This window comes from Hippocampus zosterae, chromosome 20 (genome assembly GCF_025434085.1).
Source record: "Hippocampus zosterae strain Florida chromosome 20, ASM2543408v3, whole genome shotgun sequence".
NCBI classification, from domain to species: Eukaryota; Metazoa; Chordata; class Actinopteri; order Syngnathiformes; family Syngnathidae; genus Hippocampus; species Hippocampus zosterae.
Window position 1 is genome coordinate 4,257,514 of NC_067470.1, and position 26,763 is coordinate 4,284,276.

Sequence of the window (26,763 nt, forward strand, 5' to 3'; positions counted from 1 at the left end):
ATGTATTTTTCCACTACTGGTGCCAAACATATGAAGTTAAACCTGACGAGTGGACTACTAGTGCACTAGTAAACCAAACGGGCCCAATTAATAGGGAGGTGTCAAACGCGAGGCAGGGAGTTGCGCACTAGTAACCTCCTGTACCCAAAATGCCCTCCACTCGTAATCTTGCCAGGTATGTCCTCCGCTGTCATTTGTTTGCTCTTTACACTGTTGACCAAATCAATAGGGCCTATGCCTGACCCACTAAATTGTTAAAAACGGGAAAACTGAAAAGATCACAGAAGCTTAATGATTCATTCATGTTTGTCTTTGTCATCCTTTGAGCTTTTCACTAACGAATCGCAACTGAGAAACAGCAATATTATTAGTTTTTTTATAACTTGTCTTTACTTTGTGTTTATGAAGCCAAATTTGTCATTCCGTACATAGTAATTTACCCTTTTAAAATGGTTAAATTTTATACGGAAGCGGAAGGGTTAAAAGAGAGGCGTCAGGCAACTGTTAAGTACGGAGAGACAGGAAATTATCAAGGACGGCCTCGCAAAATAAAATAAAACATAGTTCTACGACCGCTATAATTCTTATAATTCTTACTAATGTAACTTGAGCTAGAGCTGTAGTTTGATGATGCTTGGTCCCTAGAATTTTTTTTCACCCCCCGCCAAGCACCCTCCACTCCTTTAGATTGACGCCCATCATGAGGAGAACAGATAATGTACTCAAGTTCTGACACTGCTGTCTTTATTCTGAAGGGTCAGCTCAAGCAACGTTTGGTAAGTAAGGTGAACTTGACGAGTGGTTCAAAGCCGCAACATCGCTGCCTGCTACCTACCGCCGCCTCCTCTGAGGATCCTTTTAAGGAGAAGACGTTCGATTGCATCACAATTACAACACATTTGACGACTTTTCATTAGGGCTTCGCTGTGTCTATTTGGTGTCAAGTGAGAGAAAGGTGACAAGCTAACGGACGCTTGGTGCAATCCGCCGGACGGACGCTCTTCGCTCCGCGATGGTGCGTTTCTATTTTGCTTTTTGACGCCGCAGCGAGGACAAACGGGCTGGTGTTCTTATTTGATGGTTTATTTCCAGCCTGATATTTACTATGATTCACCCGCCGATGTCGTAGTTGGCGCGGCAATGCACCACGACGGCGAGCGATTATCTGCAGGTGGATGGCCAACCTGACGCAAAGCCTCTGCAAAATCAAAAGCTCAGAAGCGCCGCCGGACATTTTTAAAACCGAATCATGCTTCCAGGCGTAGGCGTGTTCGGCACCAGCCTAACCGCCAGGGTGATCATCCCCCTATTGAAAAATGAGGGATTCGCCGTCAAAGCCCTTTGGGGCCGCACGCAGGAAGAGGCGGAGGAGCTGGCCAAGGAGATGGACGTCCCGTTTTACACCAACCGGATCGACGACGTGCTGCTCCACCAGGACGTGGATCTGGTTTGCATCAACCTGCCTCCGCCTCTGACGCGGCAGATCGCCGTCAAAACCTTGGGTGAGTGGCCGGGAGGGGATGGTGAGGGGCGGACCGGATGCACCTGCTGCTCGGGGTTTGCCTGATGCACCCCCGCCGCAGCAGCAGCATCAGTCAGTGTGCTTGACTCCAAAGGTGTGGCTGGGGAGAAGGCTTGAGATACGCTTGGAACCGTCCGACAGTGTGTTGACGTACCTCAGCAGAAGAATGTCAACTAACATCCACAGAAGAACTTGGCCCACTAATATAAGAATGCAAGTGTAAAAACAGCTTATTCATTCGGGAATGTTGCGCTGCTCTTGTGCTGTATTGATATTTAGATGTCAAATTTTAGTTGAAGGTTTTGGTGTGTCAATACCGTATACAATCTAAGATTCTCTTTTGTGTGTTAGTTTTATACTAAATGTCACCTGGGAGGGACAAATAATCAGCAATTAGTTGTCAAACAGGTTGGACGCTATGTATTTTTCCGTACTAGTTAACATTTTCTTTAGTTAACATGTCTGATGTTGTTTCCATTCATGATGGACACTCACTTCAAAACTTGATAGTAATTTGTGAACAACAAATATATGAAGCATCCCTCCCCCCTCCTCTCCAGTTGCTGTCTTTGTCACAATATTTTTTCTCCTGTAAGCAAACCACCTGAGATGGCATCAACAGCGCAGTTGCATGTACACTGGAAAGATGCAGTTGGTATAGAAGCAACAAAAAATGCCTACAGAAATTTAGTAGGTAATTGATTGTCACTATATAGAGGCGGGTAATGTGGCATCCTTTCTACATTTTGTATTTTCTTCTGCTGTGTGTGTGTGTGTGTGTGTGTGTGTGTGTGTGTGTGTGTGTGTGTGTGTGTGTGTGTGTGTGTGTGTGTGTGTGTGTGTGTGTGTGTGCGTGTGTCTTACAATTCGAAGGGCACCCGTTAAATAGATCCTGTGACTGCAGCCATTGTGAAAATCACCAGGCGCTTTAAAATCGGATGACTGTGCTTAGACACACGCATGCAGTCAGGCATGTGATTTGGATGTCAACTGCTAGTCATGTTGGCCGCGTAAATTTGGAAATTCAATTTAGTCATGCTGCGAGAGTGATGCAAGTTTCTCAACCCCCGTACCCCCCCCCCCCCCCCAAGAAAAAATACTTCTGCTTGGGCACTTTGTGCATTCCCACACTGTAGTCTTGTTGACTTGAGTTAAACACTCGGGAGTGCCAACAGAAGAGATTGGACCAGCGTACAATAGGCCACCGTATCCTGTTGCTCGACCTGTGTCAATATCTACAGTGCATTAAATCACAGGCTGGCTAGACGAACATCTGCTAATGCCAACACGACCTAAAATGTGATTTATTGTTTTGTCTTTATGGGGGTTCTTGTGTTAAGTTGCTGATATCGCTGTTGCACAAACTTGTTGGTCATGATCAAGATTATCGGTCACGTCCCACTGAGCTTGAGTCACAAAATGTGTATAGCTGCTTGTCAATGGCCATTCTTTTCCTCCACTTCCTCCCTGCTCATTTCCTCGTTGATTTTTTTTTTTTTTTTGTGCGAGCACTGCCTGTTCCTTCCCCACCACCTTTCCTCCTCAGGCCCCACCCTCCCCTCACCATTACAATGGCAAGCCTATGTCCAACCCTATTTACATTTTGCAGGATAACAAATTCATATCTGCGTTTGCAGCGATGACACTTTGCTGCAATGAACAGTCGTCCTTGTCCAGCTCGTATTTTTCCAATTCAAAAATAATAAACACACTGGCAACAAAAGTGAGTACACCCCTCAGTGAAAAGTCAGATGTGTGTATCCAACATATTATCAACTGCCTCACTCGTCTTTTGTCTTTGACACAGGCATTTTTGCAACGTCCGCATTGGACTCTGTTATTCGCGTGACAATCTACAAAGAACATCTGGGAAAGGAGAGGTCACTGTTATTCATGTTTGAGCTTGACCTCAAGATATTTAATTGTTGAGGTCTTCCTTGAGTGAGTCATCCAAACATGCCTTTGTGGACCATCACTTTGTGCAGTCCTGAAAGAAGAAAAGTGACCTCCCAAAAAATGAAAAATCATTTCCCTCCAGTAATTGGCAAACACGTTTTTTTATGATGTAATACCAATATCCTCGCAAATATATAAATTGCCTTTCATCTCTTAAATGCACAACACCCACAGAGAGCGCAAGCCATGACACAGACTGAAACAGACTCACTTCCTGTTGCGTGTGTGATTGTGATCTCCCTGTGACCGGTGCACACGTGTGTGTGTGTGTGATCTGATTCCTGCGACATCGGAATTTGAACTCTGTATACAGACACTTCCACCAGCAACTTGCTCCTTGCAAGTCCGAGCAAAATTTAGGCCCATGTCGTGTATGTACAGTATTTCAGGACAACCAGAGATGATGTCATTTAGGTCGGTAGTTTCAGAGGAGGTCGCCGACGTGTTCCACGTGTTGTTCAGGTTCGACTAGGCTGGGTTAGTCCTTTCGACAAACCAGTCAATCTCGTTGAGCGACGTCTCTCCTTCCATTGGGATTTATTTTGCTTTTTATTCTACCGCCTCACTACTATGACATTCCAGGGGCGTCTTATGTCACTCAGGCTTTCCTGGCGTGTTTGAAGATTGACCGGAGAATGCCTTCCCTTTATTCTGCATGTTGGGAATTCTTAAATGAGAGCATGTTAGCACTTGTGTCATTTTCTGCCAGTGTGAGCTATGTATGTTTCCCAGAGATGTGGACTTTTGGAATTAGATTGGCAAACAATCTTTCTAACGATATGAATATAAAATGGTCCCTTAATTTACAAATGTAATTTGTTCTGTGACCAAGGTTGAAATGCAATTTACATCCCCATCAAGTCAAAACTCCCCATTGAAATGAACTCTAATGTCGTTAATCTTTGCCGGCACTCCGGGTGTGCGTGTGCATGCATGCAGGAATTAGAACAGCTCATACGATCACCCCCCCGCCCCCCCCGAAGCCCCCCGGGGTCACAAATTCTGATGAAACGTAATCTATGCTGCTAACATTAGTATTTCTCTTCCCTTCAAGCACACATGAGCAATAAACCCGTTCATTACATTTCAGGGGCTTTTGTCAGCTAAAATTAGAAGGAAAAAAAAAGAAGCTTTTGTCACTATTTCTTGGTTCATGAATGATGACATACGAAAAACAGGAGATTAAGCTGATCCTTTGCACTATAAAAAGTGTACACGGGGGAAAATATTTGTACTGTTATGTATGTGTGATCCAAACGCAGGTGGGAATCTGAGTACTGAAGAGTAACGGTTAAAAAGAAGTTTCAGGTGCTATTTCTGCCGCTTCGATATTGTAGGCTGAAGGAGGAAGTAGCGAAGCCGCTCAGTACCGCGCGCGACGGTGAGCAAGAGGCATGAAAATCTGCCAATTTTCCTTCGCAGGCGATCCGCAGCATCACAACCTGTTTGCAAAAAGTACAGTACTGCGTAATCCAGTACGTTCTGCAGTCATGCGAGGCTAAATTTAGATATTTTGTGAATGGTGAAAAACTGCTCAGTGAACTCGCCGCCAAGTTGTAGAGTGACGACAGTTTGGTGATTCAAAATGTGTCCGTCAGATTACTCATAATGAATGCGGTCATACGTCAGAGCCAGAGAGCACTTCCTCTAACCTTTCTAAATGATATACGCATGATTCACATCACCGTCAGCGGTCAAATAACCGCTCCGTTGAGTGACGGCATTTGTTCCCTATCTCCGAAGAAAAACGTATTTGGAGTGACAAGACAACATTGTAACTTTTTGAAAAGGCCTGCGGCTTGTTCAATCTGGCATAAAAGTACGCAGCATTTGATAATAAATGAATAAAAACACCCCCCGATGATCAAATGTGGTGGTAGCAAACAGCGAAATTGTTTATCTACAGTATCCGCTCGCAGACACCTGCTGCGAAGACTACCCAAAGAGCTATTTATAATCCGGCCGCAAAGGGCAAGTAGGTGTCATCATACGTACGTGTCCTGATTGCTGACTGGAGAAGGTGTTGCGCAATCACAATTTGGATCTTTGGGAGAGAACAAACCTAGTAAATTCATACCAAAACAGCCCGTGTGACCTCTAATATTGTCTACAAATGAAAAGAAAATCCAGGCAATAGTGTTTTTTTTACACTAATACATTCAATACGCTTCCAAGGATTTCAAATTGTTTATTTTGTACAGATTGTTTTTCACATGTATCATGAATCTCCCACACACACACACCGAATTGTTTTTGTGGATGGAATTTGCCTGACAAATTGCTCCACCCGCCTTTGCCTTACATTTATCAGTCATTTCAATTTGATGGTGAGGGGGCCGGGGGGGGGGGGGCGTTGGTTCAAACCTAACCAGGAAACTGTCTCGGATAGCTGGCTGTAGTAAAGCTGCTATAAGTTTCTCACTGGCTCATGTTCATGTTCTCCGAGCCTTCTATTTTCATGCTAATGATTGCTCTGGGAGAGTAGTCGCGAAAGAGCCCCAGAGACGGAGAAAATGATGATGGAGTGACACCGAAGAGCAAAGCGGAGAAAGCTTTGGCTTCCTGTGAAATTGCTTTTGTCTGTTTGATGAATGGCTGAGCAGGGGACGCTCTTTCAGGCAGCCTGACAAGTGAGCATTCTTGTATTAAGGAGAAAAAGCTCCCGATCACCGCCCCCTCGAAGTCTTGCCTTCCTCTACGGCGGACCTGCTCACAGGAAATGTTGATTATGGTGTTGAACTTGGAACTTTTTGGTGGAGGGATCTCGTTGTGCGACGAAATACTGACTTTAACCGTCCAACAGGGAGACTGTTTTGTTTTTATATCGAGCCATACGATTTGTTCATAGTCTGATGACGGAACACCAAACAGCTAAGCTCACTCAAGTTGCCCTGAACTTGTTTCTGATTGTTAAAAATTTCCCACAGGCTTTAAACACATTTAAGGGTATAATTATACACCAAAATGCTCAACCAAATGATGTAATTTTAGCTAACAAAAGTCTGCTAGCTGAATGCTAATATTCAATGCAAAAGAGCCATTTACGGGTTACATTAGAAAAAAAAATGCACTTTAGCACACATGGACCAGCAACAGACACAAACGTAATACAATAATATTCACATTCTTTAACAGTATTGTCTCTGCTCTATCGGAATTACTTGAGTTTAGTTGGGGAGCTTTTCTGCCACATATCCTGAACTATGCTGCTTCTGTTCCAGGAGACCTCCCTGTAATGAACACTGTTGTTTTAAATGCAAGGTGCACTACTCTAAATTCAGATTTGCCCATTAGGCACTTAAAACCCCTTTAAACAGTCATCACTTTAAAATCTGTGACACAGCAGAAAAGCGAATAATGAAGTGGGATGTTTCACGGGGAACACATTATTCCCAAGGCAGATCTGCTGTGGAAGAACAAGGCACAGATGTCCTTCATGTTCCAGCATTCAAGAATCAGCTTGCCCATGATTTTTTTCTCTTTTTTTTTTTTTAATTGGCCGCATGGGACAATAAGGACAACATGACAATCCAAGCAGGGAGGCAGTCGGATCCTTTCTCTTTCTTTCAGGCTGATACTGATTGAGGTCACAACGTGACATTTCAGATTTCAGTAAATTGCATCTGGACCCATTCATTTCCTCAAACGTTGGGTAAATGTTGTGCTCTATCCGATGAAAATTGTCTCGTTCAATAGTGTCTTTCCAGTGAAGATGGAGACGAGTGACAGATTAATTTTGCTGGACAATTCATATCTTTTTCTGGCTTCCTCATGCTTGACTCAAGCTTTGGTGTGGCTCTGTCTGGCCGTGAATAAATTCCAGCTGCCTGCCATGAGTCAAGCACACGGTCGTTGTCCAGACTTCTATTGTGTAAACTAAAAAAAAAAAAAAACGATAATCAGAAACATCTGAACCAAAAAGTCAAGTGGTGTAATTGTTTTGCGGTTTGGTTTGAAGTGATAATATCGTGGTTCAGATGGTTGACGGAGGTTTTCAGGGGTTTTCATCACCATGACAACAGTCCAGATTTAACCAAGCAGCAAGTAATGTGTGCTCTCTGCTTTGCAAAAGTTCACCCGTGTCGGAGAGATACAAACTTCACACCACGCTATTTAGGACAGACTTCATGGTGAAGATGTCGCGCAGCTGCCCAAGGATGTTCATGCTTATCAGTTGACCGTCAGTAGTAATGCTGGCTTGGCATCTTGAATTGCCGTGTCAGATTGGGTCTGATACGGATAATTTAATGTTCAATTCATTCAATTTGTCTGGCGAGGAACACCTCGGAACAGAAAGAAACTCAATGGCATTTGGTTGCACATGTGGAAAAAAAATGTATTACAACTGTCTTGCAGCTTAACAATATTCCAAATTGCATTTGGAATTTCTTCCTCCGTTATTTCCCAACTGTAGCGTTGGAAAGTGATTCTGCTCGGCTGGACTCATTGACTTTACTTACAATATACAGACTCTGACCTCAACCACGGAATATGTAATCATTGTCTAACCGGGGCTGTGTATTGATAATTCCATGGCACTGTCTCTGGTGCTGAAGTAGAAGATGGAATATTCAAAGTGAGATTTTTTTTTTTCTACACATGCATTGTGAGCAACGCATTCTGAAAATCAAAGACACAAGTGCCCCACGTGGTTTGTATTTTTTTTTTAATGGATAAGGATGAAATATTTCATGTTAGCAGTGTTTTGTGGTTAGCATTCAAGTTGTATCAAAGCTCATTCCTGCTCATCAAATACTGTCAACATGCTCGTTTGACTCGGAGGACGACGATCATAACATGGAGCCATGCTAGTTTCATTTCACTGGTGTATGTCGAAGGCTTAAGAGTGCAAGTGTGCCGATTCGTCTGCAGTGCAGAATGTGTGCGTCTGTGTGAGAGTGATTAGAAAGGAGGACCACTATTGAAACCCCCATTCTACCCCAGGACCGCAGGGAGTTTGAGTCTGATAACGCGTTTCTAGGGCAACCAGTTTGTTCACTTTTTTTTTCATGACTATTCACCACTGTCCTCTACCCTGCTCTCCCCGCAGCCCCCCACACACAAAAAATGACACCACTCAATCCACTGCAATAATCTACCACTATCTGGAGGTCAGCACAACAAATACTCGCGTCATCTTTATAAGCAAAGAATAATCAGCAAAGTATGGACACCATGCATCTAGCGCAGTGGTAGATAAACTACGGCTCGCGGGCCGAATCCGGCCCATTTGTCTTTTTAATCCGGCCCGCCGAAGGTTGGTCCACAATTAAGGTTCGATGTTAATGATTCTATTAATTTCAATTGGACTTGTAATGACAGGCAATTCACCGCCAGGTGGCGCATTGACTTGAAGTTGCAGAACACGAAGGGGCGGGGCAATCTTTTCGACCACCTAGTACCTCTGTATCGCTCTACTTCTACTGGTCTGATCATAACCCATCTGCAGCGATGCACAGGCTAAAATAGGTCATCAACAACTTTTGTCATTTAAAAAAAGTATATGAAGACTACTTTTGTGATGTTTGAAATGGACTGTCAACAAATGCAGCTTTTTTTTTTTTATGTACCATAGCTCGTGCTGACCTGGCCCTTCTGTCAAATTTTAAAAGTCAATGCGGCCCCCGAGCCAAAAAGTTTGCCCACCCCTGATTTAGCGTGTACACAATCATGAACTCGTGTTCCATAAACGACTTTATTCGGTGGGTTAAATTATTCAGCATAACAAAACCACCTTCACATGAGGCTCATCAGCTTGCCAACAGTGAATAACTGTGATGGGGTATTTGGACGGTTTCACTTGATTCGATAAAATGTAGCCCAATGGTGGTGTTTACAACGTGAGGAGCCATTACCACACGACAGTTTGCTTTCAGTGCACCCATTAGACGCGAGTAGGCTGGTCACTAGTCATTTCACCATCGTCTTTCAGTGAACAGGGTTGGTGCAGGGGTTCATGGCAGCACTTTTAGTAATGCTAATCAAGCAAATCGAGGGCATTAGCTGACGGGAGAAAGCCGGCTGAGTGAGAGCGAATGCCCTTCATCGTTCATCCTTGGTTGTGTGCGCGATTGGAGCTTCAGATAGACGATGTAAAGCCTGTCTTTCGAAGTGCGTCAGATTGTGTGCGCACGGATTGGGACGTTGCATACTTCATCTTATTATGATATTGTTCAGTTTGGGATTTCAGACGCTTACTTTATCATTTTATTTTGTAATCCGTCGCAGGTGTATTTCATGTTGTTCCCTCCTGGCTTTGTAATTGAGTCAAGACAAATTAAATTTGGGGTCATCGCCTGCAAGATGAGCTGTCCTGGTTTGTCTGCACTCCAAACAGCTTATTCACATGCTGTATTAGATGTTAACCAAGGTCGCACTTCATTTTTGAGCCTCAAGATCCGCATTTAATAATCGGATAAAAGTACATTAGAGTGACATGTTGTCATGGTCCTTTAAGAAGGGTCTTTCTGGGGTTACAATTTAGATTTGTATTTCAGTGAATGCACCAAATGGCTGTAAATCCATGCTAGCACTGAAATTTGAAAGAAAAATACACAATCGCGTGATCACATTCCACCGGTAGGCTCTCATCAGGTCGGATTGCTGAATACAAAAAGCAGATGCATTCTGGAATGATGACATCACTGTTGAAATATTTGCAATGAGAATGCCCAAGGTTATTTTCTGTTACTTTTCATCACAATAAAATCGTGCACTACCAAATGGGTTGTTTTCCACATGAAGATATAAAAATCAAATCCATTAAAAGATGTGCTGACAGTTAAAGATCTTCTTCCGGAAAGCTGTTTGAACATGTTTTTTCCCCCTCGTTTTAAAGCCATTCAGAAGTGATGACATAAATCGAGAGACCTCGATATCTTCGTTATGATCGGAGGGATGCTGTAGATTTGTAGGGGGAAGTGGAGAGGAGAGGGAAAACAATGATCTTACCAACAGTGTGTACGATGCGCTGCAGAGCTTTGTGATTAAGACTCTAATCCACCCTGCATTCCCCCCCCCCCCCCCACTGCATTTGCTATGCAGACTTAAATAACACTCTATACATGGAAGATCAGCCCTTCCGGGAAGAGTCGTGGGAGAAAAACGATGCGAGTAAAGCAGTTAATGGAGGCGCGTGCCAAATTGTGGTCATTTCCACCTTTTGTTTGCATCAGGGATGTGTTTGGGAAGACGGTCTATTTAATCTATTTTATTATTATTATTTTTTAATCAGAGTCACATGAATTGACTCACGTCGACAGTTGGTTCTATACCCGTCCAATGATCAATAAATAATGAGCGGTAATGACTTAGCCATATGATAACCTCTCCACAGTGAAGGGCTCAACCTGTGCTTCCTGCACTTCCGATCCGTTCTCCTTCAACAATAGGCACCTAATTGCGCAGGTTTGAGCGCAGACGCACGTCCCTCTGTCACACACTCACCAAGCCTATGATGTCACCTCGCCGAATATTAGTGTGCGTGAAGGATGCAATGGGAGCCCCGCACTGAGACCCAGGTGGTATGGATCGAAGCCAATGGAGAGAAGCGCTTGACTGCAGCGTCGGCCTTTACTGAGAATGACGCAGCTGCTCTCCCTTGTGGCTTTGATTCCCCCAGCTTCCCTTGAAACAAGTCCACCATTTTTAGGTACCGTCAAAGTAGGACTCCGTTTGACTTTGGAGCTTGTCCGGCAAATCGAAACTGTTAATCCGCTCACCTTCTATGACGGGTTGTTCGTTTCGTACACTTCAAAGGTACCTGAAGTCATCCTGAGAAGAGCGCCGTCATTTCCAAGACGATCGTCGAAGGATGATGTCGAGTAAACAGCTGCAGTTTGCCACACATTTGGGAAATTGTAGTCATCATTGTAAATCTCTGAACTCCATCCATCTACTTTCATCGTTCTGCTAAAATAATAGTGTTTTTTTTCCCCGTCTCTTGAATCAAGTAACGCTCCGCCTGTTACGTAGTGTAAGGTATGTCCTGTCTCTAAATTATTGATGTTAGGGGACCAAGCTGGAGTGCTGAGTGTTTTTTTTTTAAACTTTCCCACCACACCCCTCTGGCTCTCACCCAGTTAAGGTTGCCGGATGACCACAACAGTAGTTTGTCACATTCCGTCATCAAATGTTATGGCAGCGTGGTGACAGCAGCAGCCTTCGAAACAGGCCCATGCGTCTTTGTGTGCTTTTGCTAACCAAGAGAAATGGATTGAGAACACAGTTGTGCATGTCTGTGAGAGTTGGTGGGTGGTTGGAGGGCTGCTGGGTTGGTTCTCTCTTTTGATACCTCAGATCTGGGTCAAAGGGATTAGTTTCCGTGCTTGGACAATTGCTTCTAATGACAGATTAGAACGGGAAAGTTTCACGTTCACAACTAATCGCACCAACTGAGAATCGGCTTACTGTACTTGACAAATCTTGACCGAGAATTTTTTCAGTTTTTTCAAACAAACTGCCAAACGGCGCTCTTCTGTGCAGGTATCGGAAAGAACGTGATTTGCGATAGGACGGCCACGCCGTTGGATGCCTTCCGAATGATGTCCGCCGCCCAGTACTACCCTAAGTTGCTGAGCATTATGGGAAACGTCCTCCGCTTCTTGCCAGCCTTTGTTCGAATGAAGGAGCTGTTGGAGGAAGGCTACATCGGGGAGCTTCTGGTTTGCGAGGCGCAGGTACGATCAAACCGTTTTTTGTGATGGGTTAATCGGAGCTAATCAAAGGTTTACGGCTTTGTTTGAAGGTCCACAGCGGCAGCCTACTCGGGAAGAAATACAACTGGAGCTGTGATGACCTCATGGGCGGCGGCGGCCTGCACTCGGTCGGCAGTTACATCATCGACCTGCTCACGTTCCTGACGGGCCAACGCGCAGCAAAAGTCCACGGCTTCCTCAAGACCTTCGTCAAACAGACGGATCACATCCGAGGCATCCGGCAGATCACCAGCGATGACTTCTGCACCTTCCAGATGGTGCTGGAAGGAGGGGCCTGCTGCACCGTCACCCTCAACTTCAACGTCCCCGGAGAATTCCGACAAGAAGTGATCATCGTCGGAACCGTGGGGAGGTTATCGGTCCTGGGGACCGACTTGTACGGGCAGAAGAACAATGGTGGAGGAGGGAGCGGGGCGGGCCCCGAACTTCTCCTCAAAGACACGACACCTCTCGAAAAGGCTTCGTTACCCGACAAAGCCTTTAGTGACATCCCTTCTCCATACCTGACCGGAATGATCCGAATGATCCAGGCCGTTCGTCAGGCCTTTCAGGACCAGGACGATCGACGGACGTGGGACGGCAGGCCTCTGACCATGGCGGCCACCTTTGAGGATTGTCTGTATGCTCTCTGCGTGGTGGACACCATCAAGAAATCCAACCAATGCGGGGAGTGGCAGAACATTGCGGTGATGACCGAGGAACCGGAAGTCAGCCCGGCTTATTTAATCAGCGAGGCCATGCGTCGGAGTCGGATGTCGCTCTACTGTTAGGATCCATCTCTGTCCAATCCGTATAGTTGCTTTGCCCGGCCGGATCAACTCCGACGAGAGTGTTTCCGCCTTTGCCTGGGCACACAAAGATAAACAGTTCTTTTGTGATCAAATCTTGATTCATGCGAGAGGGCCCGTCTTTGATCCGAATACTGCTACTGTGTCATCCATTACCAAAGGGGTATCGCGCTTGGAAAATAACGAGGCACACTTGTGACATTTTGTGAGAACAGCCAAGGAAGGACGACTGATAGCCTGACAGATACAAGCGAAGCGGTGCTGTAATGTTGCTACTTTCAAGGTTTACCATGTGAATGTGCTTCAGGCGGCTTCTCGCTGTCTGTGTTCTATGCTTCCTTTGTTTGGGTGACGCAAGACAGGGAAGAATCAATAGTTGGGCCGGCGGCTATTCGACTGAGCTTTAACCTCCATGTTGCTCGTTGCAAGATGTCGTCTTCGAGTTTTTGGCCGGATTTACAATGCAGATCGAAATGCCCAATCCTATATATCGTGCCTGAATACGATTTGTCTTTTTTTTTGTGATGAAGATGTGATCGCACTGTGTTTATAGTTGCTGGTTCAAATTTAGGAGAAAAAAAAATTCCATAGCAAATAATGAAAATTCAATCAATTTCTTTCGGGATTCACCGTACAAGTTTTATTGACGTACTGTGAACTTGCGTTACCCAGGGAACGAATTCCAGTTCCACATTTGGCATTATTTAACTTTTTTTTTTTGTGTGCAACTGAACGCAAAGTGTATTTCTTTCTGAAATTTGAGTTTACATTGGATACATTGCTCCACATTCGAGGTTCCACTGTGTTTTGAATTCAACGATTAATACGCCGCAAGAAAGTATCATTGTGCGGTTTTGAATGCGAGCTGGTCAATAAGGAAAAAAAAATTTCACACTGTTGCACTGAAGTACAGTAGCGTTATGGTACTGCCTGGTGGATCGGGAGTTAGGTTCATGGTCAAGTACACTGGTTTGTGCATTGTATTCAATTTGCTCTGCTACCTTGTCTTCCGAAGAAATGTGAACGGCAAAATTGTTTTTGGGAGCTCCATAAGCATTGCTTCATGCGATTCATTGGCTTGGAATAATGTCTCAGGACTCTTTCCCCATCAACCAAGATGACCGAGACGTCACTGACTGGCAGTCTTCCAATGAAAATGTTCTTTGCAACAAAAATCTCTTGTAGCACAGACAAAATTAACGACACAGACTTGATGAGGTGAGTGTGAAGACTTCTGTCGAATGTGTGACTCGTATTACTGATCAAACGGCGCTTGAAGCAGTCGAGGCAAAATGCACAAGGTGGCATTTAACCATTTTACCAAACAGTCTTATTTGTGCTCTTTAATTGTTCTGTAAAAAGGCCCAAATTCTTACAAAATGGTTTCCTATTTGATTCAAGACGGTTGATGCTGCTGAAAATTGCACACATGTCTTGACCCCTTAAAAAAAAAAAAAATCAAGATATGTGTGCATGTGCGTGTGGTTTTTGTATCGGGGCTTTACTGCCCTCGTTTCTATGATGTGATCAAGCAGACTGCACATTTTCACTTTTACTTTTCAAATAAGAACGTACGGAAGTCTTAATATTTCTCCATGCCACTCCATGTATGAGTATACAGTTGGGTTATTTTTAGGAATTCCAATTTAAGATTGAACAGTCTAAGTCATGTGACATTCAGCCTGTATAATAATGTAAAATGTAAAGCTTTCTATCAACAGATATACTGGATTGGACATTTTGGGGATTTTATTTTTATTTATTTTTTGAAACAAAGATTGCAGGATGGTTTCTTGTTGAAATGTGACTCATCTAAAACTTACCAAAACATCAACCAAACTATGAAGCATCTTTTTTTTTTACTCACAAACTGAAAATGTTACTTTTTTTATTCAACTCGCTTCCTCTGTGGTTTCATTTTCTTAAAATGACATTTTTAGCTGTGTGTGTGCAAATGGTTATATTGTCAAAGGAACAATGCTGTCTAAATTAAGACAGACTTTATGTATTTTATTTGTTAAAACAAAAAAAATGAAAGTAAGCTTGTTTTCACGAGTATTGCCAGGTATTTATTGTTTGTTTGCTGTATGCTGCTGAAAATTCATGGATCGCCATGCAGTGTACAGGATGTGGGACAGTATGAGCTGGGCCCTATATTTCCCGTCTCTCAAATAGAATTGTTTGAAACACCCTGGCCTTTAATGTGTGTGCTTTTTACCCGTTCATTTACACAGGTTTAAGCTTCCAATTGCCTCATCTATGCAGTTGCAATGAGCCGCCGTCGTTAAATGAGGCTTTAACAACTTTGCCTTCATGCAATGCAATGTAGATGTGTTGAGAAAGGGTTCGCCTTGTACATTTAGAACACAACCAACCTCAAAAGAAATCTTTTGTGGCAGAGACTGTTACTTAGCAACTAAAAGTCGTGTTGGTTTATCCCCCTCTTACACACACATTGTCACACTACCCCCATCAAGTAACCGAGGTAACCCTTGCAAATTTGACAAGTACGTAAAGCTGAACACCCCCCATTTTTTCATAGACATAAACAAATATCCACTGTGCTGTTATTATTACAGTTGCATGCATTTTTTAAAATAGTGGTCTCTTATGCAAAATAATTGCTCTCCATCAAAATAACCTTGCTACATGTATAGATTGAGTTTTTTAAAAAATCCAATTAAATCCACCAAATCATAAACGATTCAGGAACAGAATAAAGTGGAATGAGATGGGGTGAAAATTTTTGATGGACTCTGCTTACCTCTAGTGGCTTTTTTTAATACTGCACCTTATACGGCGTTTGGTTCAAACTGAATGAATTGACCAAAAACAACGCCACTTGATCTCACTTACTTTGTTGAGGTATATTCGGGGTTTCCTTTTTCTTATCAAATTGATGTTTTTATTTTAATATTCTTTGGCCCATATAAATATACTGACTGAACATTTCAATACGCCCGTTCACACAAGTAAAAAGATAACGCTCTCTGTGTTTTAGCATAAACATAACCTCTCCTTTTATAGGGTGGATTTATAACGTGTATATGCCAACGCTGCATAAAATTAGTCATTTGCTAGTACTCATATAGGGTCCAGTATCAAACTCTAGGCCCGAGGGCCAGATCCGACCTGCCACGTCTTTGTAAGTGGCCCGCGAAAGCAAATCAGGTGTGTCAACTTCCATAATCCTTGCTACAATCTGTACCGAAACATTGATTGTATTCGGTTTCACTGTCATCACGGCCCTCCGAGGGAGCACGGAACTCCCAAATGGCCCGTGACAAAAATGACTCTGTTTCATGAATTCTGGTCATAGAAAATATAGGAAAATCGATCCATTCCAGCAGCTATCTCTTGCATACCACCGGCGGGTGTTTGAAAAAGGCCTATTGTGTCATTCCATGTGTAGACAATGACTTGACTATTCTTCTCTAGCTCATATGACGATACAGGTATGTCATTCTTAAACTCGTCTACAAACGTATATACTTGTTTTACTAAAGGTCCACCTACTGGACTGAAGAGAGGGTGAAATAATATCGTTGCAGTTGTTTTGAATATCATCTATTAATAGCTGTTGCAGCCATTGAGCTCCTCACTGGAAAATGAGGTTGAATCTCATGATCCTCACACCCTGTGACTTCCTGTGACATCCAACATTTTACAGTAGGATCCCACCCTGCTCACTGCTGCATTTGTGTCCATTCCAAACGAGTGTAGAGCCGATTCCCATCATTGGATGTAGCCTGCATCTGCATCATTTTTGTGGATTTTTTTTTCTTTATTTACTGATGTCCACTTACAAAGGACTATTTGCCGAGATTCAGGCAGGACGTTTACCGAGAGCTGTGCTGTAGGGCTGCGGCCTCCTCTCAGCAGTAATTGCAACACGGCGCTCTTCCTCCTTCCAAGGCGGTGGAGATGGCTGACCCGGCGGAGTGCAGTATCAAGGTGGTGTGCCGCTTCAGGCCGCTGAATAAATCTGAGGTCGCCCGTGGAGACAAATATATTCCAAAGTTTCAAGGGGAGGACTGTGTGCATATTGCGGTGAGTAGGTGACACTATTCAAACCTCTTTGCTCGTCAGACTTGATATTACTATTTTATCTATCTATCTATCTATCTATCTATCTATCTATCTATCTATCTATCTATCTATCTATCTATCTATCTATCTATCTATCTATCTATCTATCTATCTATCTATCTATCTATCTATCTATCTATCTATCTATCTATCTATCTATCTATCTATCTATCTATCTATCTATCTATCTATCTATCTATCTATCTATCTAAACCAAAGCTGTGGAAAAATTTTGACAAACACCCAATATATCTGCCTCACAGTCAAAGGTTCTCTTTTAAAATGATGGCTTAGCTAGCAAATGTGACTTCTGCCAACAGCTTGCTTGATCTCCACTGATTCATTTTTGCTCTAATTGATTGCAGCTAAGTATACCCCAATGTCCTTTTAAACCACCCGAAGTGCCCTTAAGTTGGATATTTGACTGTAAGACATTAAAATTATTGGCTTATATGTACGTTGGTGTTCCCCAGGGTTCTATTTTAAGCCCCATGCAATCATTTGGTCATGCTATCCTCCCTAAAACATTCATGTTCACTTACAAAATTGCTGTGTGTGCATTCATTTTCTATAACGACTGTCCTCATTAACGTCTTGGATGATCTGGACCCTTTCCTAGCTGACAGTGAACAAGAGCTGGGGAAACATGCTGAGCTAGACGCCAGCCAATCATCATGCTACATATGTAACTAAATCCTATGATTAAACCACAGTACATGATGTCTCCCTCCTTTTTAGCAATAATTAAAAATGTAAATGTACTGTGAATGTTGTTACCACACTGTGTCTGAGCTGCTTGCGAAAGCTGAAAGTTTCATCAACGGTACAGTCGATGTGTTGTTATGGGCCACACTTTTGGAATGCTTTGCTTTGGGGTATCATATTTGTTGAGTCACTGGCCAGTCTAAATCCCCCCTAGGACACTTTTTATATAAAGAGGCTATTGATTGGTGATTTGAATAACGTATCTATTCTTTTGTTTTATGTCTCTTTTTTTTATTTCACTGCTTTTACCTTCATGCGTCTATTTAAAAGTCTGAGCCAAATGATTATTTTGCTCCCCTGACTCACCTGAGGATGTCTGCTCTCATACATTGAGATCTTTTTTATGTGACATATAAGAAAAACTGACATCCACTGCAATATGTATATGTATATGCATGCATGCATGACTATTGTTTACAGGGCAAACCCTACTACTTTGACCGCGTCTTCCAGTCCAATACTACTCAGGTGCAATTCTACAACGCTGTGGCTCAGAAAATTGTCAAAGGTAAGATGACACGCAATGGTTGTATTGGGATGCATACGCAAAGTACAAGCATTAACCTCGATAACAAATGGTCTTGATGAACGAAGATGTCCTTGGGGGCTACAATGGCACAATATTTGCCTACGGACAGACATCCTCTGGTAAAACACACACAATGGAGGTAATGCTCTACAGCAAGATGTGATTTCGGCTGCAACATTGCATGCAGACTGTATTGCCTGTTATGTTGCCTGTCTTTCTTTCTTTCAATCTTTCTGCCAAAGGGCAAGCTCCACGATGGTGACATGATGGGAATCATTCCCAGGATCGTGGAAGACATCTTCAATTATATTTATTCTATGGATGAGAACCTGGAGTTTCACATCAAAGTAGGGTCTTCCATTTCATCAAGAATTAAGCTGTTGCCCTTTTGGGGGGGATGGGGGATCATATCTCATGAGATGTCGTTTGATTTTTAGGTTTCTTATTTCGAAATATACCTGGACAAAATCAAAGACTTGCTGGATGGTATGAATGACTTATGGCTTATCTGAAGCCTTTTGAGCATTTATTTGAGATCCTTGGGATCCACGTTCGGGTCCATGGACAAGTACACGTTTCTCGTATGACTATTCAGCTCTCGAGTAGAATGACTGCTGCACTACTAGGACAACTACTGTATGTGCTTCTAATTACCTTCTTTTCTTTTTTCACTATGAGTGTCACATTTAGCATGCAATTAAACCTGACTAGTAAATTACATTGTTGCATTTGTCACTTTATGAGAGCCAAAGAGTGACACGTGGACCTCAAGTTGTGAGATCAAGGATAAAGAATACATGCTTAAAACAGCTTTCCGTATCGCGGTTTCCCATTTTTGGCCAAATTCAATGAATTTGATTGTGCTGTGACATTTTTTCTTATTCCACAGTAACAAAGACCAACCTTTCAGTCCACGAGGACAAAAATAGGGTGCCCTATGTAAAGGTAAAACGTGTGCAAAATGATTGCTGTGAAAAAAAAAGGTCATTAAAACATCAAAGCTCATCAACATCAAAAACAAACTGTCATGAAACATTAGTAGCTGTATGTTGAGTTGCTTTGAGGGGACAGTGCATTGACACTATTATCCACTTTGCACACTGATTAATTTACATTGGACGAAAAAAACGTAATATCAAATATTGACCAAACAGTGAGGGTTGTACACACTTTTATGAGCTACAGTTCACCACATAAAGATCCATTGGTTCTTCCCTATGTCGTAATGTTAATGGGCATTATGCAGTATCATATAAATATTGCCGAGAGTGCAGAGTGGCAAAAGGTACAATATATGAAAATGAAGTGATACTGCTGGTCCACAATTGACTATACATCCATCTACAGCACTGCGTGGCTGTATCTGTATTCGTCAATACTTGGTGTTTATGGTCCTTGATACCGATAATAATAATAATAATAATACATTTTATTTATAAATGCCTTTCAAGACACCCAAGGACACTTTACAATAACATGATAAGTGTTTTTCTGTCAAGCCAGCCCTCTACAGAGGCTTCTCAACACGCCTCCCCCTGCCTTGTGATGTGTTTTGTTTGCCCCCAGGGTTGTACCGAGCGCTTCGTGTGCAGTCCCGATGAAGTCATGGACGCCATTGACGAAGGCAAAAACAACAGAAGCGTGGCTGTCACAAGTGAGTGTGTGTGCCGGGTGCGGTGCTCTTGCCGCTCATGGGTTCGACCTCACCGTGTCTCCTGACTGCTCCTCACCAGATAAGGGATTATAGTGCAGAACTGCAATAAAGTAGGCGTGGCTCTTGATGAAGGATAGCTCAAGTCATGTGGCGTTTCTGATTTTAGACACCCGGTGAAGAAAAATGTGCAAATTAAGTGCTGTAATCATTTCAGTTGCCAATTTCCATTTTGTGCTATCTCGTTATATAGCGTTTTCATGTTATACACACTTCTGAATGGATCAATCAGGTGTATGGTACCCTCACATTATAAACATGACAACATTGCACGTTTTTCAGACATGAACGAGCACAGTTCGAGGAGTCACAGCATCTTCCAAATCAACATCAAGCAGGAGCACACTCAGACGGAGCAGAAACTCACCAGCAAACTGTACCTTGTGGATTTGGCTGGGAGTGAAAAAGTAGGAACGTCTTTCTTCTCGTCATTCTGTCCCCACGTTATGTGAACTTGAATCCTTTCGTGGAGCTCATTCCGATGGCTTGTTTTCCCAGGTGGGTAAAACTGGAGCGGAGGGTACAGTGCTGGATGAAGCCAAGATGATCAACAAGTCTCTGTCGTCACTCGGAAATGTTATTTCGGCACTGGCTGAGGGCTCGGTAAGTCAGTCTTCCAAGTTTTTGTTTTTGTTTGGTCCAGTTTTTTTTTCTTCTGTTGCCCATCAAGTGTAAAATGTTGTGTTTCTGCCATTTCTCAAACGAGGCACTCTCCGTGAAAGGTGTACCCCAGCGGTAGCCAAAGAAATTTTGTCTTTCTGAATCTTTGCCCAGAACTATGTGCCATACAGAGACAGTAAAATGACCAGGATCCTGCAGGACTCCCTTGGAGGAAACTGTCGGACCACCATGGTGATCTGCTGTTCACCTTCATCCTATAATGATGCTGAGACCAGGTCTACTCTGCTGTTTGGACAAAGGTACGTCATTTTATTTTATTATTATTATTATTTTTTTCATTTTTACAACAATTATGCTATCTATATTTGTCCTTTGGCAACAGCAGTAAGTTCTGCATCGGCGCCGACCTAAAAATGCTCGTTTGTCGCCTTTCTGCGTGACCAGGGCCAAGACCATCAAGAACACCGTGACTCTGAACGTGGAGCTGACGGCAGAGCAGTGGAAAAGCAAGTATGAAAAAGAGAAAGAGAAGAACAAGGTGCTAAGAACCAGCGTAACCTGGCTGGAAACGGAAATCAACCGCTGGAGGAAGGGTGAGAAGATTTCAATTCGACCAATTTTCACTTTGCTCCGCTGTGCTACATTTACGCGCGTCTGTTGCTTGTAACAGGAGAGACCGTGCCAGTAGAGGAACAGTTTGACAAGGAGAAGGCCAAGGAGGAGGCCAAAGCTGCGGACGCCGCTCCCAATGATAAGACAGAAGCATCGCCAGCGCCGATCAGCCTTCCTGGCGTCAAACTCACTCTGGCTGAGACGGGACATTACGAGGCGGAGATGGCCAAACTCTATAAGGAGCTGGATGACAAGGTCATTGATTCACTAAAATTGGAAAGTTACGCATATTAATACGTTATGCATGTCATGTCACGAATCAGACTCCATGAAATGAAATAAATCAAATTAAACATTTTAAAGTCACGGGCTTTGTAATGGTCCACTCGTCTAAAGATACTTGATTTTTTTTTTCTTTGGCCAGCAGATGTCTCTTTTGGACACTTTGGTTACAAAATTAGTAGTGATCATCTTGTCCATTCATCCTTCCAGGACGAGGAGATTAATCAACAGTCTCAAATGGTGGAGACATTTAAGCAGCAAATGTTGGACCAGGAGGAGGTGACGACCCACTCTCGCCTCTTATCAACACCCCCCGATTGTCTAACACTGTAACTAGCAAACATAAGCAAGCAATGCACATTTTTTTTTTCTTCTCTGCTTCTTGCTTGCGTTAAGCTCCTCGCCTCTTCCCGGCGGGACCACGACAGCTTACAGACGGAGCTGAAACGGCTGTTGACAGAGAATGAAGCTTCCAAGGAAGAGGTGAAGGAGGTGCTGCAGGCCCTGGAAGAGCTTGCTGTGAACTACGACCTCAAAAGCCAGGAGGTGGAGAACAAAACGCAGGAGTTTGAGGCCCTGAGTGAGGAACTGAATGAGAAATCTGTACGTAGTTCATCATCTCTATGGCGACTGTGGAGATAATGACTGAAACGGATCCAATTGCCAGCCCGGTTTTTATGTCCTCGCCAGAGCTCTTTGGCCTCGATTGATTGCGAGCTCCAGAAGCTGAAGGAGATAACCAACCACCAAAAAAAAAGGGTGGCAGAAATGATGTCATCATTACTAAAAGACCTAACAGAGATAGGCTTGGCGGTGGGCAGCAATGATATTAAGGTAACTAGTAAAGTTGAACTGAATCCGAAATGACAAGGCACCAAGAAGGGTTTTTTTTTATGTTGCTATTTACCGACTGGATTTTGATTGCACCCTATGAACTGATCTGCCAAGCAACATATGGCCAAACATCAAATGTCCTGCCCAGAAGAAAAATATGTTTAATTTAATACTTTTTTTTTCATTTTTATTACTTCCACATTCTCAACTGACCATTGTTTATATGCCAAAAGTAATATCAGAACAGGAATTGCATGGTTGTTTTTTTTTTTTTTTGCATACATCTGAAAGGTATATATGTGGCCCACCAGCAACACGAGAGCAGCGGTGTCAAAGACGAGGAGTTCACGATGGTTCGACTCTACATCAGTAAAATGAAGTCGGAGGTAAAAACGATGGTGAAACGCAACAAACATCTGGAGAGCTCCCAAGCTGACAGCACCCAGAAGATGGAAGGGACTGAGAGGGAGTTAACGGCCTGCCAGCTTCGCATCTCTCAGGTAACTCGTCAATCTCTCCTCAGTTGTGTTGTGCCGGTTGTCAGTGCCGGGGGCATACGCGGCGTTTAGACAAATAATCAAGCAAACGCTCATGAGCAATTAGTCCCGTTATTCTCATTATTCTTCATGATATTTGAGGATCCCGTTGCGACTCAACTGGCTGACATTTTTTTTTTTCTGCATTGTGGATTTCAAAAGTACTGTCACTTTGTTTCTCTGAGTTTGTGTTTACAGTTCTTTCCGTGTGTTTTTGCTTGTGCCTGTCTGTGGGTAGTACGAAGCTAAAATCAAATCCCTGACAGACTGTCTTCAGAACGTTGAGCAAAAGAAAAGACAGTTGGAGGAAAATGTGGACTCTCTTAATGAAGAAATAGTCCGGATCAGAGCTCAAGGTGAGCACAACGTGCACTGTATTTAAATGGCATTTAAATGATATCATTCCGAGATCACTTAACTCATATTTTATTTGGCATGTTTTTGTAATGCTAATCTTGAAGGGAAAGTCAAAACATTTTCTTTACATTATGTTCTATGAGCAACTGTGATGTCATTTTCAGTCGACGACAAGTGGGAAAATGGCCGCCCCTGAGATGGAAAATAGAAAGTATTACAGTACAAAAATGTTTCGACTTCACTTCCTCTTCGAGTAATGATCAAAATTTATTTTGTGCGTTTTTTTAAACTTATTTTTGCATTTGTTTTGTATTTAACTTCTACTCGTTTTCAGAAATACTTCTATGATAGCAAACATGGAATATCTTTTATTTTTATATTTTATTTGGAAAAGCAGATTCGATAAGGTAACCAAAAATGTGTATTAAATATATTTTACACTCTGTTTTTCTTTCCGCCAGAGAGGGTTAATGTGATGGAAAATGAGATCCAGTCCGCCAATGAGGTGAAGGTACGCTTTCACTAAGACCTCCCTGACGACTGTCATATGTGCTCAACCGGGAGGATGAGCCGTTGTACGTTTGATTCTATCCAGGAAGCCGTGGAGAAGCAGATCCTGTCCCACAGAGAGGCCCACCAAAGACAGATCAGCAACCTGAGAGACGAGCTGGACAGCAAGGAAAAGCTTATTACTGAGCTCCAGGAGTAAGAAAACCACTTTTGTCATTTCAAGCTCATCTGAACATGAATGAATGCCCCCCCCCCCATGCTGAATGCTGCTTGTTAATATGTGTGCAGTCAAAACCAGGAGATCAAGCTGGAACAGGAGAGGTGGCGAGTTGAGCATGAGAAGCTCAAGGCAGTGGAACAAGAGAAGAGTCGCCAGCTACAAGAGCTCACGTAACGTCTTGTTCTCTCTCCCTCTCCATCATCATCACTTAATTAGTCTTTTGGTTTGGTGATATCATTGATGTTACTCTGATAAGGGAGCTGCAGGACAAACGGGAGCAGACAAAGCAGGACCTGAGGGGACTGGAGGAAACTGTGGTAAGTTAGGCTTCGCGGAATTGTACGTTGGGGTGACATTTCAGGATGAGCCGAAAATACACTACAAACTTCTTTTGACCTTCTGCAACCTTTGTGTCCAACTGTTCATTGTTTCGATACTTTTTGTACTGTAGCTCCAACAAGGGGTTAACTATCACAATTCCACTCCTCCTCCAAGTCTTTGAAAATCACTTGAATAGCAAACGCAAGTGAAAAGGAAACGTGAAGCAAACAAAATGACTCGGTAATTTTACAACGGGATCAGATGCGAAACCGCTGACTCAACTTCTAGCCGCCACACTTTTTTTTTTTTTTTACTCTTTCTCTCCTAAAGCCAACGCAGCGGGTTAATTACATGTTTGCTTGCCACGAAATTACAACGATTATATCGACCGTGCTTTTCATCTGCATCAATTAAAGTGCTTTTCTTTTCATCTTTGTCTGAAACAGGGTCGGGAGCTGCAGACGCTTCACAGCCTCAGAAGACTTTTTGTCCAAGACTTGGTCAAAAGAGTCAAAAAGGTCAGTGGACATAACATAGGGTTTGTTTCACCCATAAAAAAATAAAAAATCTAAACTATGATATGGTTACTATAACTGCCTACACTATGGTCGTCTACAACCACATATTTCTCATTTCTTTTCCGATATGATACCAAACCCACATTTTCACCTCGAATGAGACATTGAAGCCCGATATATATTTATGCTCCTCATGCCCCAAATATGCGCCATTTAAACTGCACTGTGATGAAAAGTTAATGAATCTGGAGCGCACAACGGAGTTTCTGCACTAAGTAGGCCATCAGATTCTTCAAAGGTGGCAGCTGTAAATAGGAACTTGGGCCTTTAGCTCCGATCCACCAACTCTCCGGCTAAGACTGATATGACTAACAAAGCTGAGGAAAAGCAAGCTTTCTTGGAAAATAAGGATGATCTTAAATCTGTCATTATTTCGCTAAAACTGTTATATCCGCGAAATATAAACCATTTGATTGTACTGCCACAATTACTGGATTTGGAAAATAAGTCATAAAATATCATTTGTCCAAATTCAATATATTTCATACAGAACTCTCAAGTGAGCGCAGAAGAAAGAGAGGTCAGCGCTGCCCAGAAACGGAAGATCTGCTACCTGGAAAATAACCTGGAGCAACTCACCAAAGCTCACAAACTGGTATGTACATGCACAAAAAAAATCTGTGACAACAAAATGTACAAGTTGCAACAAAAATGACAAAAGAAACAAGAGGTGTCTTCCTAATATGTGCTCTCGACTCCATGCAGCTGCTACAGGACAATGCTGCCCTCAATTCTGAGATTCCTAAAATGACAAAGCGCCTGCAGACCACAATTGAACGAATCAAAGCCTTGGAGGGTGCTCTGAAGGAGGCCAAAGAGAGTGCCGCACGTGACCGCAAACGCCACGAGGAGGAAGTTGAGCGCATTCGGGAGGCCACCAAGCCCAAAAACATGGCGAGGAGGGGCTCTGCTCAGATAGGTAGGTGGGAGAGAAAATGTTTACTGAACATGGGTTTGAGAAATACTGTATGTTCAACTGAATGTGTCAAACATGACTAATCTTTTCTCTGAATCCAACGCAGCCAAGCCCATTAGACCAGGCCAGCTGCCAGGCGCCTCGCTTTTGAACACCAATGGAAACAGGTCGAACCTCATGCAAAGTTATGGTGGCATCAAGGAAGGGGATGACAGGCAAGAGCGGAATAACATACTAAATTGATTTGTCACTGTATCCACAACCATTCGTTCTTTTGTTTTCATTTTTGATTGCCTTGAAATGCAGTCTGTAATGAAAAAGATCCAAAATAATCCCTTGAGAGATGACTTGTGTATTTTTATTCCCGCCTTCATTTGTGTTCTTTCTTATCCCAACAGTTCGTGAAGGTCGGCTCACTGCAAAGCATGAAGATAAGAACCTCGGACACGTCATTCTTTTTCCATCAATGTGTACATACCGTGTTGTCTCTGTACACGCTGGCTGCGGAAGTTACCCGTTCAAACTTCCCCTTCTCTGTACAAACATTCCATCCTTCAAAATCCAACTGCCCTGAGTTGTTTCCACGTGCATAATTATCAAGAAGGAATTAAACAGTTACCATAACTTTGTCCCATTATAATTGGATTATCGTGTGCATTATGCTGTCATGAAACATGGGTTATAATAATTTGGAAACAAATGGATGTGGAATACAATTTCCAGAGCCAAATTAGCTTGATTAATGTTCAGGATAATTACATTTGTGCCTTTTCGGTTTACCACCACTGACATAAAAACACTTAACACAATTCAAAATACTAATTTTCATTGGTGGGCTAGGATCCCTATTTATACAAAAGAATAATATATATTTACCGTACATAGGAATGATGAGGTGT

The 26,763-nt window shown here is 42.9% G+C and overlaps 2 protein-coding genes across 4 annotated transcripts; both read left to right on the forward strand.

The window, feature by feature from the left end:
• The first annotated feature begins 773 nt into the window (after window positions 1-773).
• On the forward strand, window positions 774-15,173 carry gfod1 (glucose-fructose oxidoreductase domain containing 1). Of its 2 annotated transcripts, none has more exons than XM_052054191.1 (4): window positions 774-1,015; window positions 1,093-1,502; window positions 11,963-12,156; window positions 12,225-15,173. In XM_052054191.1, the coding sequence occupies exons 2-4, from the start codon at window positions 1,250-1,252 to the stop codon at window positions 12,963-12,965; spliced, it is 1,188 nt and encodes a 395-aa protein (XP_051910151.1). In that variant the 5' UTR covers window positions 774-1,015; window positions 1,093-1,249; the 3' UTR covers window positions 12,966-15,173. The 2 variants fall into 2 exon arrangements, with proteins under 2 accessions (XP_051910151.1, XP_051910153.1); XM_052054193.1 differs by having other exon boundaries at window positions 1,130-1,502.
• Window positions 15,174-16,554: 1,381 nt separating this feature from the next.
• LOC127593011 (kinesin-1 heavy chain-like) lies at window positions 16,555-26,488 on the forward strand. 2 transcript variants are annotated; one of them, XM_052054177.1, is made up of 25 exons: window positions 16,555-17,033; window positions 18,258-18,345; window positions 18,432-18,505; window positions 18,609-18,713; window positions 18,804-18,852; window positions 19,256-19,311; window positions 19,933-20,020; window positions 20,360-20,484; window positions 20,576-20,680; window positions 20,852-20,997; window positions 21,143-21,291; window positions 21,369-21,565; window positions 21,803-21,871; window positions 21,989-22,195; window positions 22,283-22,426; window positions 22,738-22,926; window positions 23,201-23,318; window positions 23,781-23,824; window positions 23,915-24,024; window positions 24,118-24,219; window positions 24,306-24,366; window positions 24,817-24,888; window positions 25,439-25,543; window positions 25,654-25,867; window positions 25,971-26,488. In XM_052054177.1, exons 1-25 carry the CDS (start codon window positions 16,908-16,910, stop codon window positions 26,105-26,107), a joined length of 2,880 nt encoding a protein of 959 aa, XP_051910137.1. In that variant the 5' UTR covers window positions 16,555-16,907; the 3' UTR covers window positions 26,108-26,488. The 2 variants fall into 2 exon arrangements, with proteins under 2 accessions (XP_051910137.1, XP_051910136.1); XM_052054176.1 differs by having other exon boundaries at window positions 16,557-17,033; window positions 23,781-23,830.
• The last annotated feature ends 275 nt before the right edge of the window (window positions 26,489-26,763 follow it).

What these genes read in the sequence shown, in the direction of transcription:
- gfod1 (XM_052054191.1), top strand. Translation starts at nt 1,250, where the DNA reads ATGCTTCCAGGCGTAGGCGTGTTCGGCACCAGCCTAACCGCCAGGGTG. An exon ending in GATCGCCGTCAAAACCTTGG is followed by an intron (nt 1,503 to 11,962) that starts GTGAGTGGCCGG and finishes TCTTCTGTGCAG; the next exon opens with GTATCGGAAAGAACGTGATT. An exon ending in TTCTGGTTTGCGAGGCGCAG is followed by an intron (nt 12,157 to 12,224) that starts GTACGATCAAAC and finishes CTTTGTTTGAAG; the next exon opens with GTCCACAGCGGCAGCCTACT.
- LOC127593011 (XM_052054176.1), top strand. Translation starts at nt 16,908, where the DNA reads ATGGCTGACCCGGCGGAGTGCAGTATCAAGGTGGTGTGCCGCTTCAGG. An exon ending in ATAAGGAGCTGGATGACAAG is followed by an intron (nt 21,566 to 21,802) that starts GTCATTGATTCA and finishes TCATCCTTCCAG; the next exon opens with GACGAGGAGATTAATCAACA. An exon ending in TGGTCAAAAGAGTCAAAAAG is followed by an intron (nt 24,889 to 25,438) that starts GTCAGTGGACAT and finishes TATTTCATACAG; the next exon opens with AACTCTCAAGTGAGCGCAGA.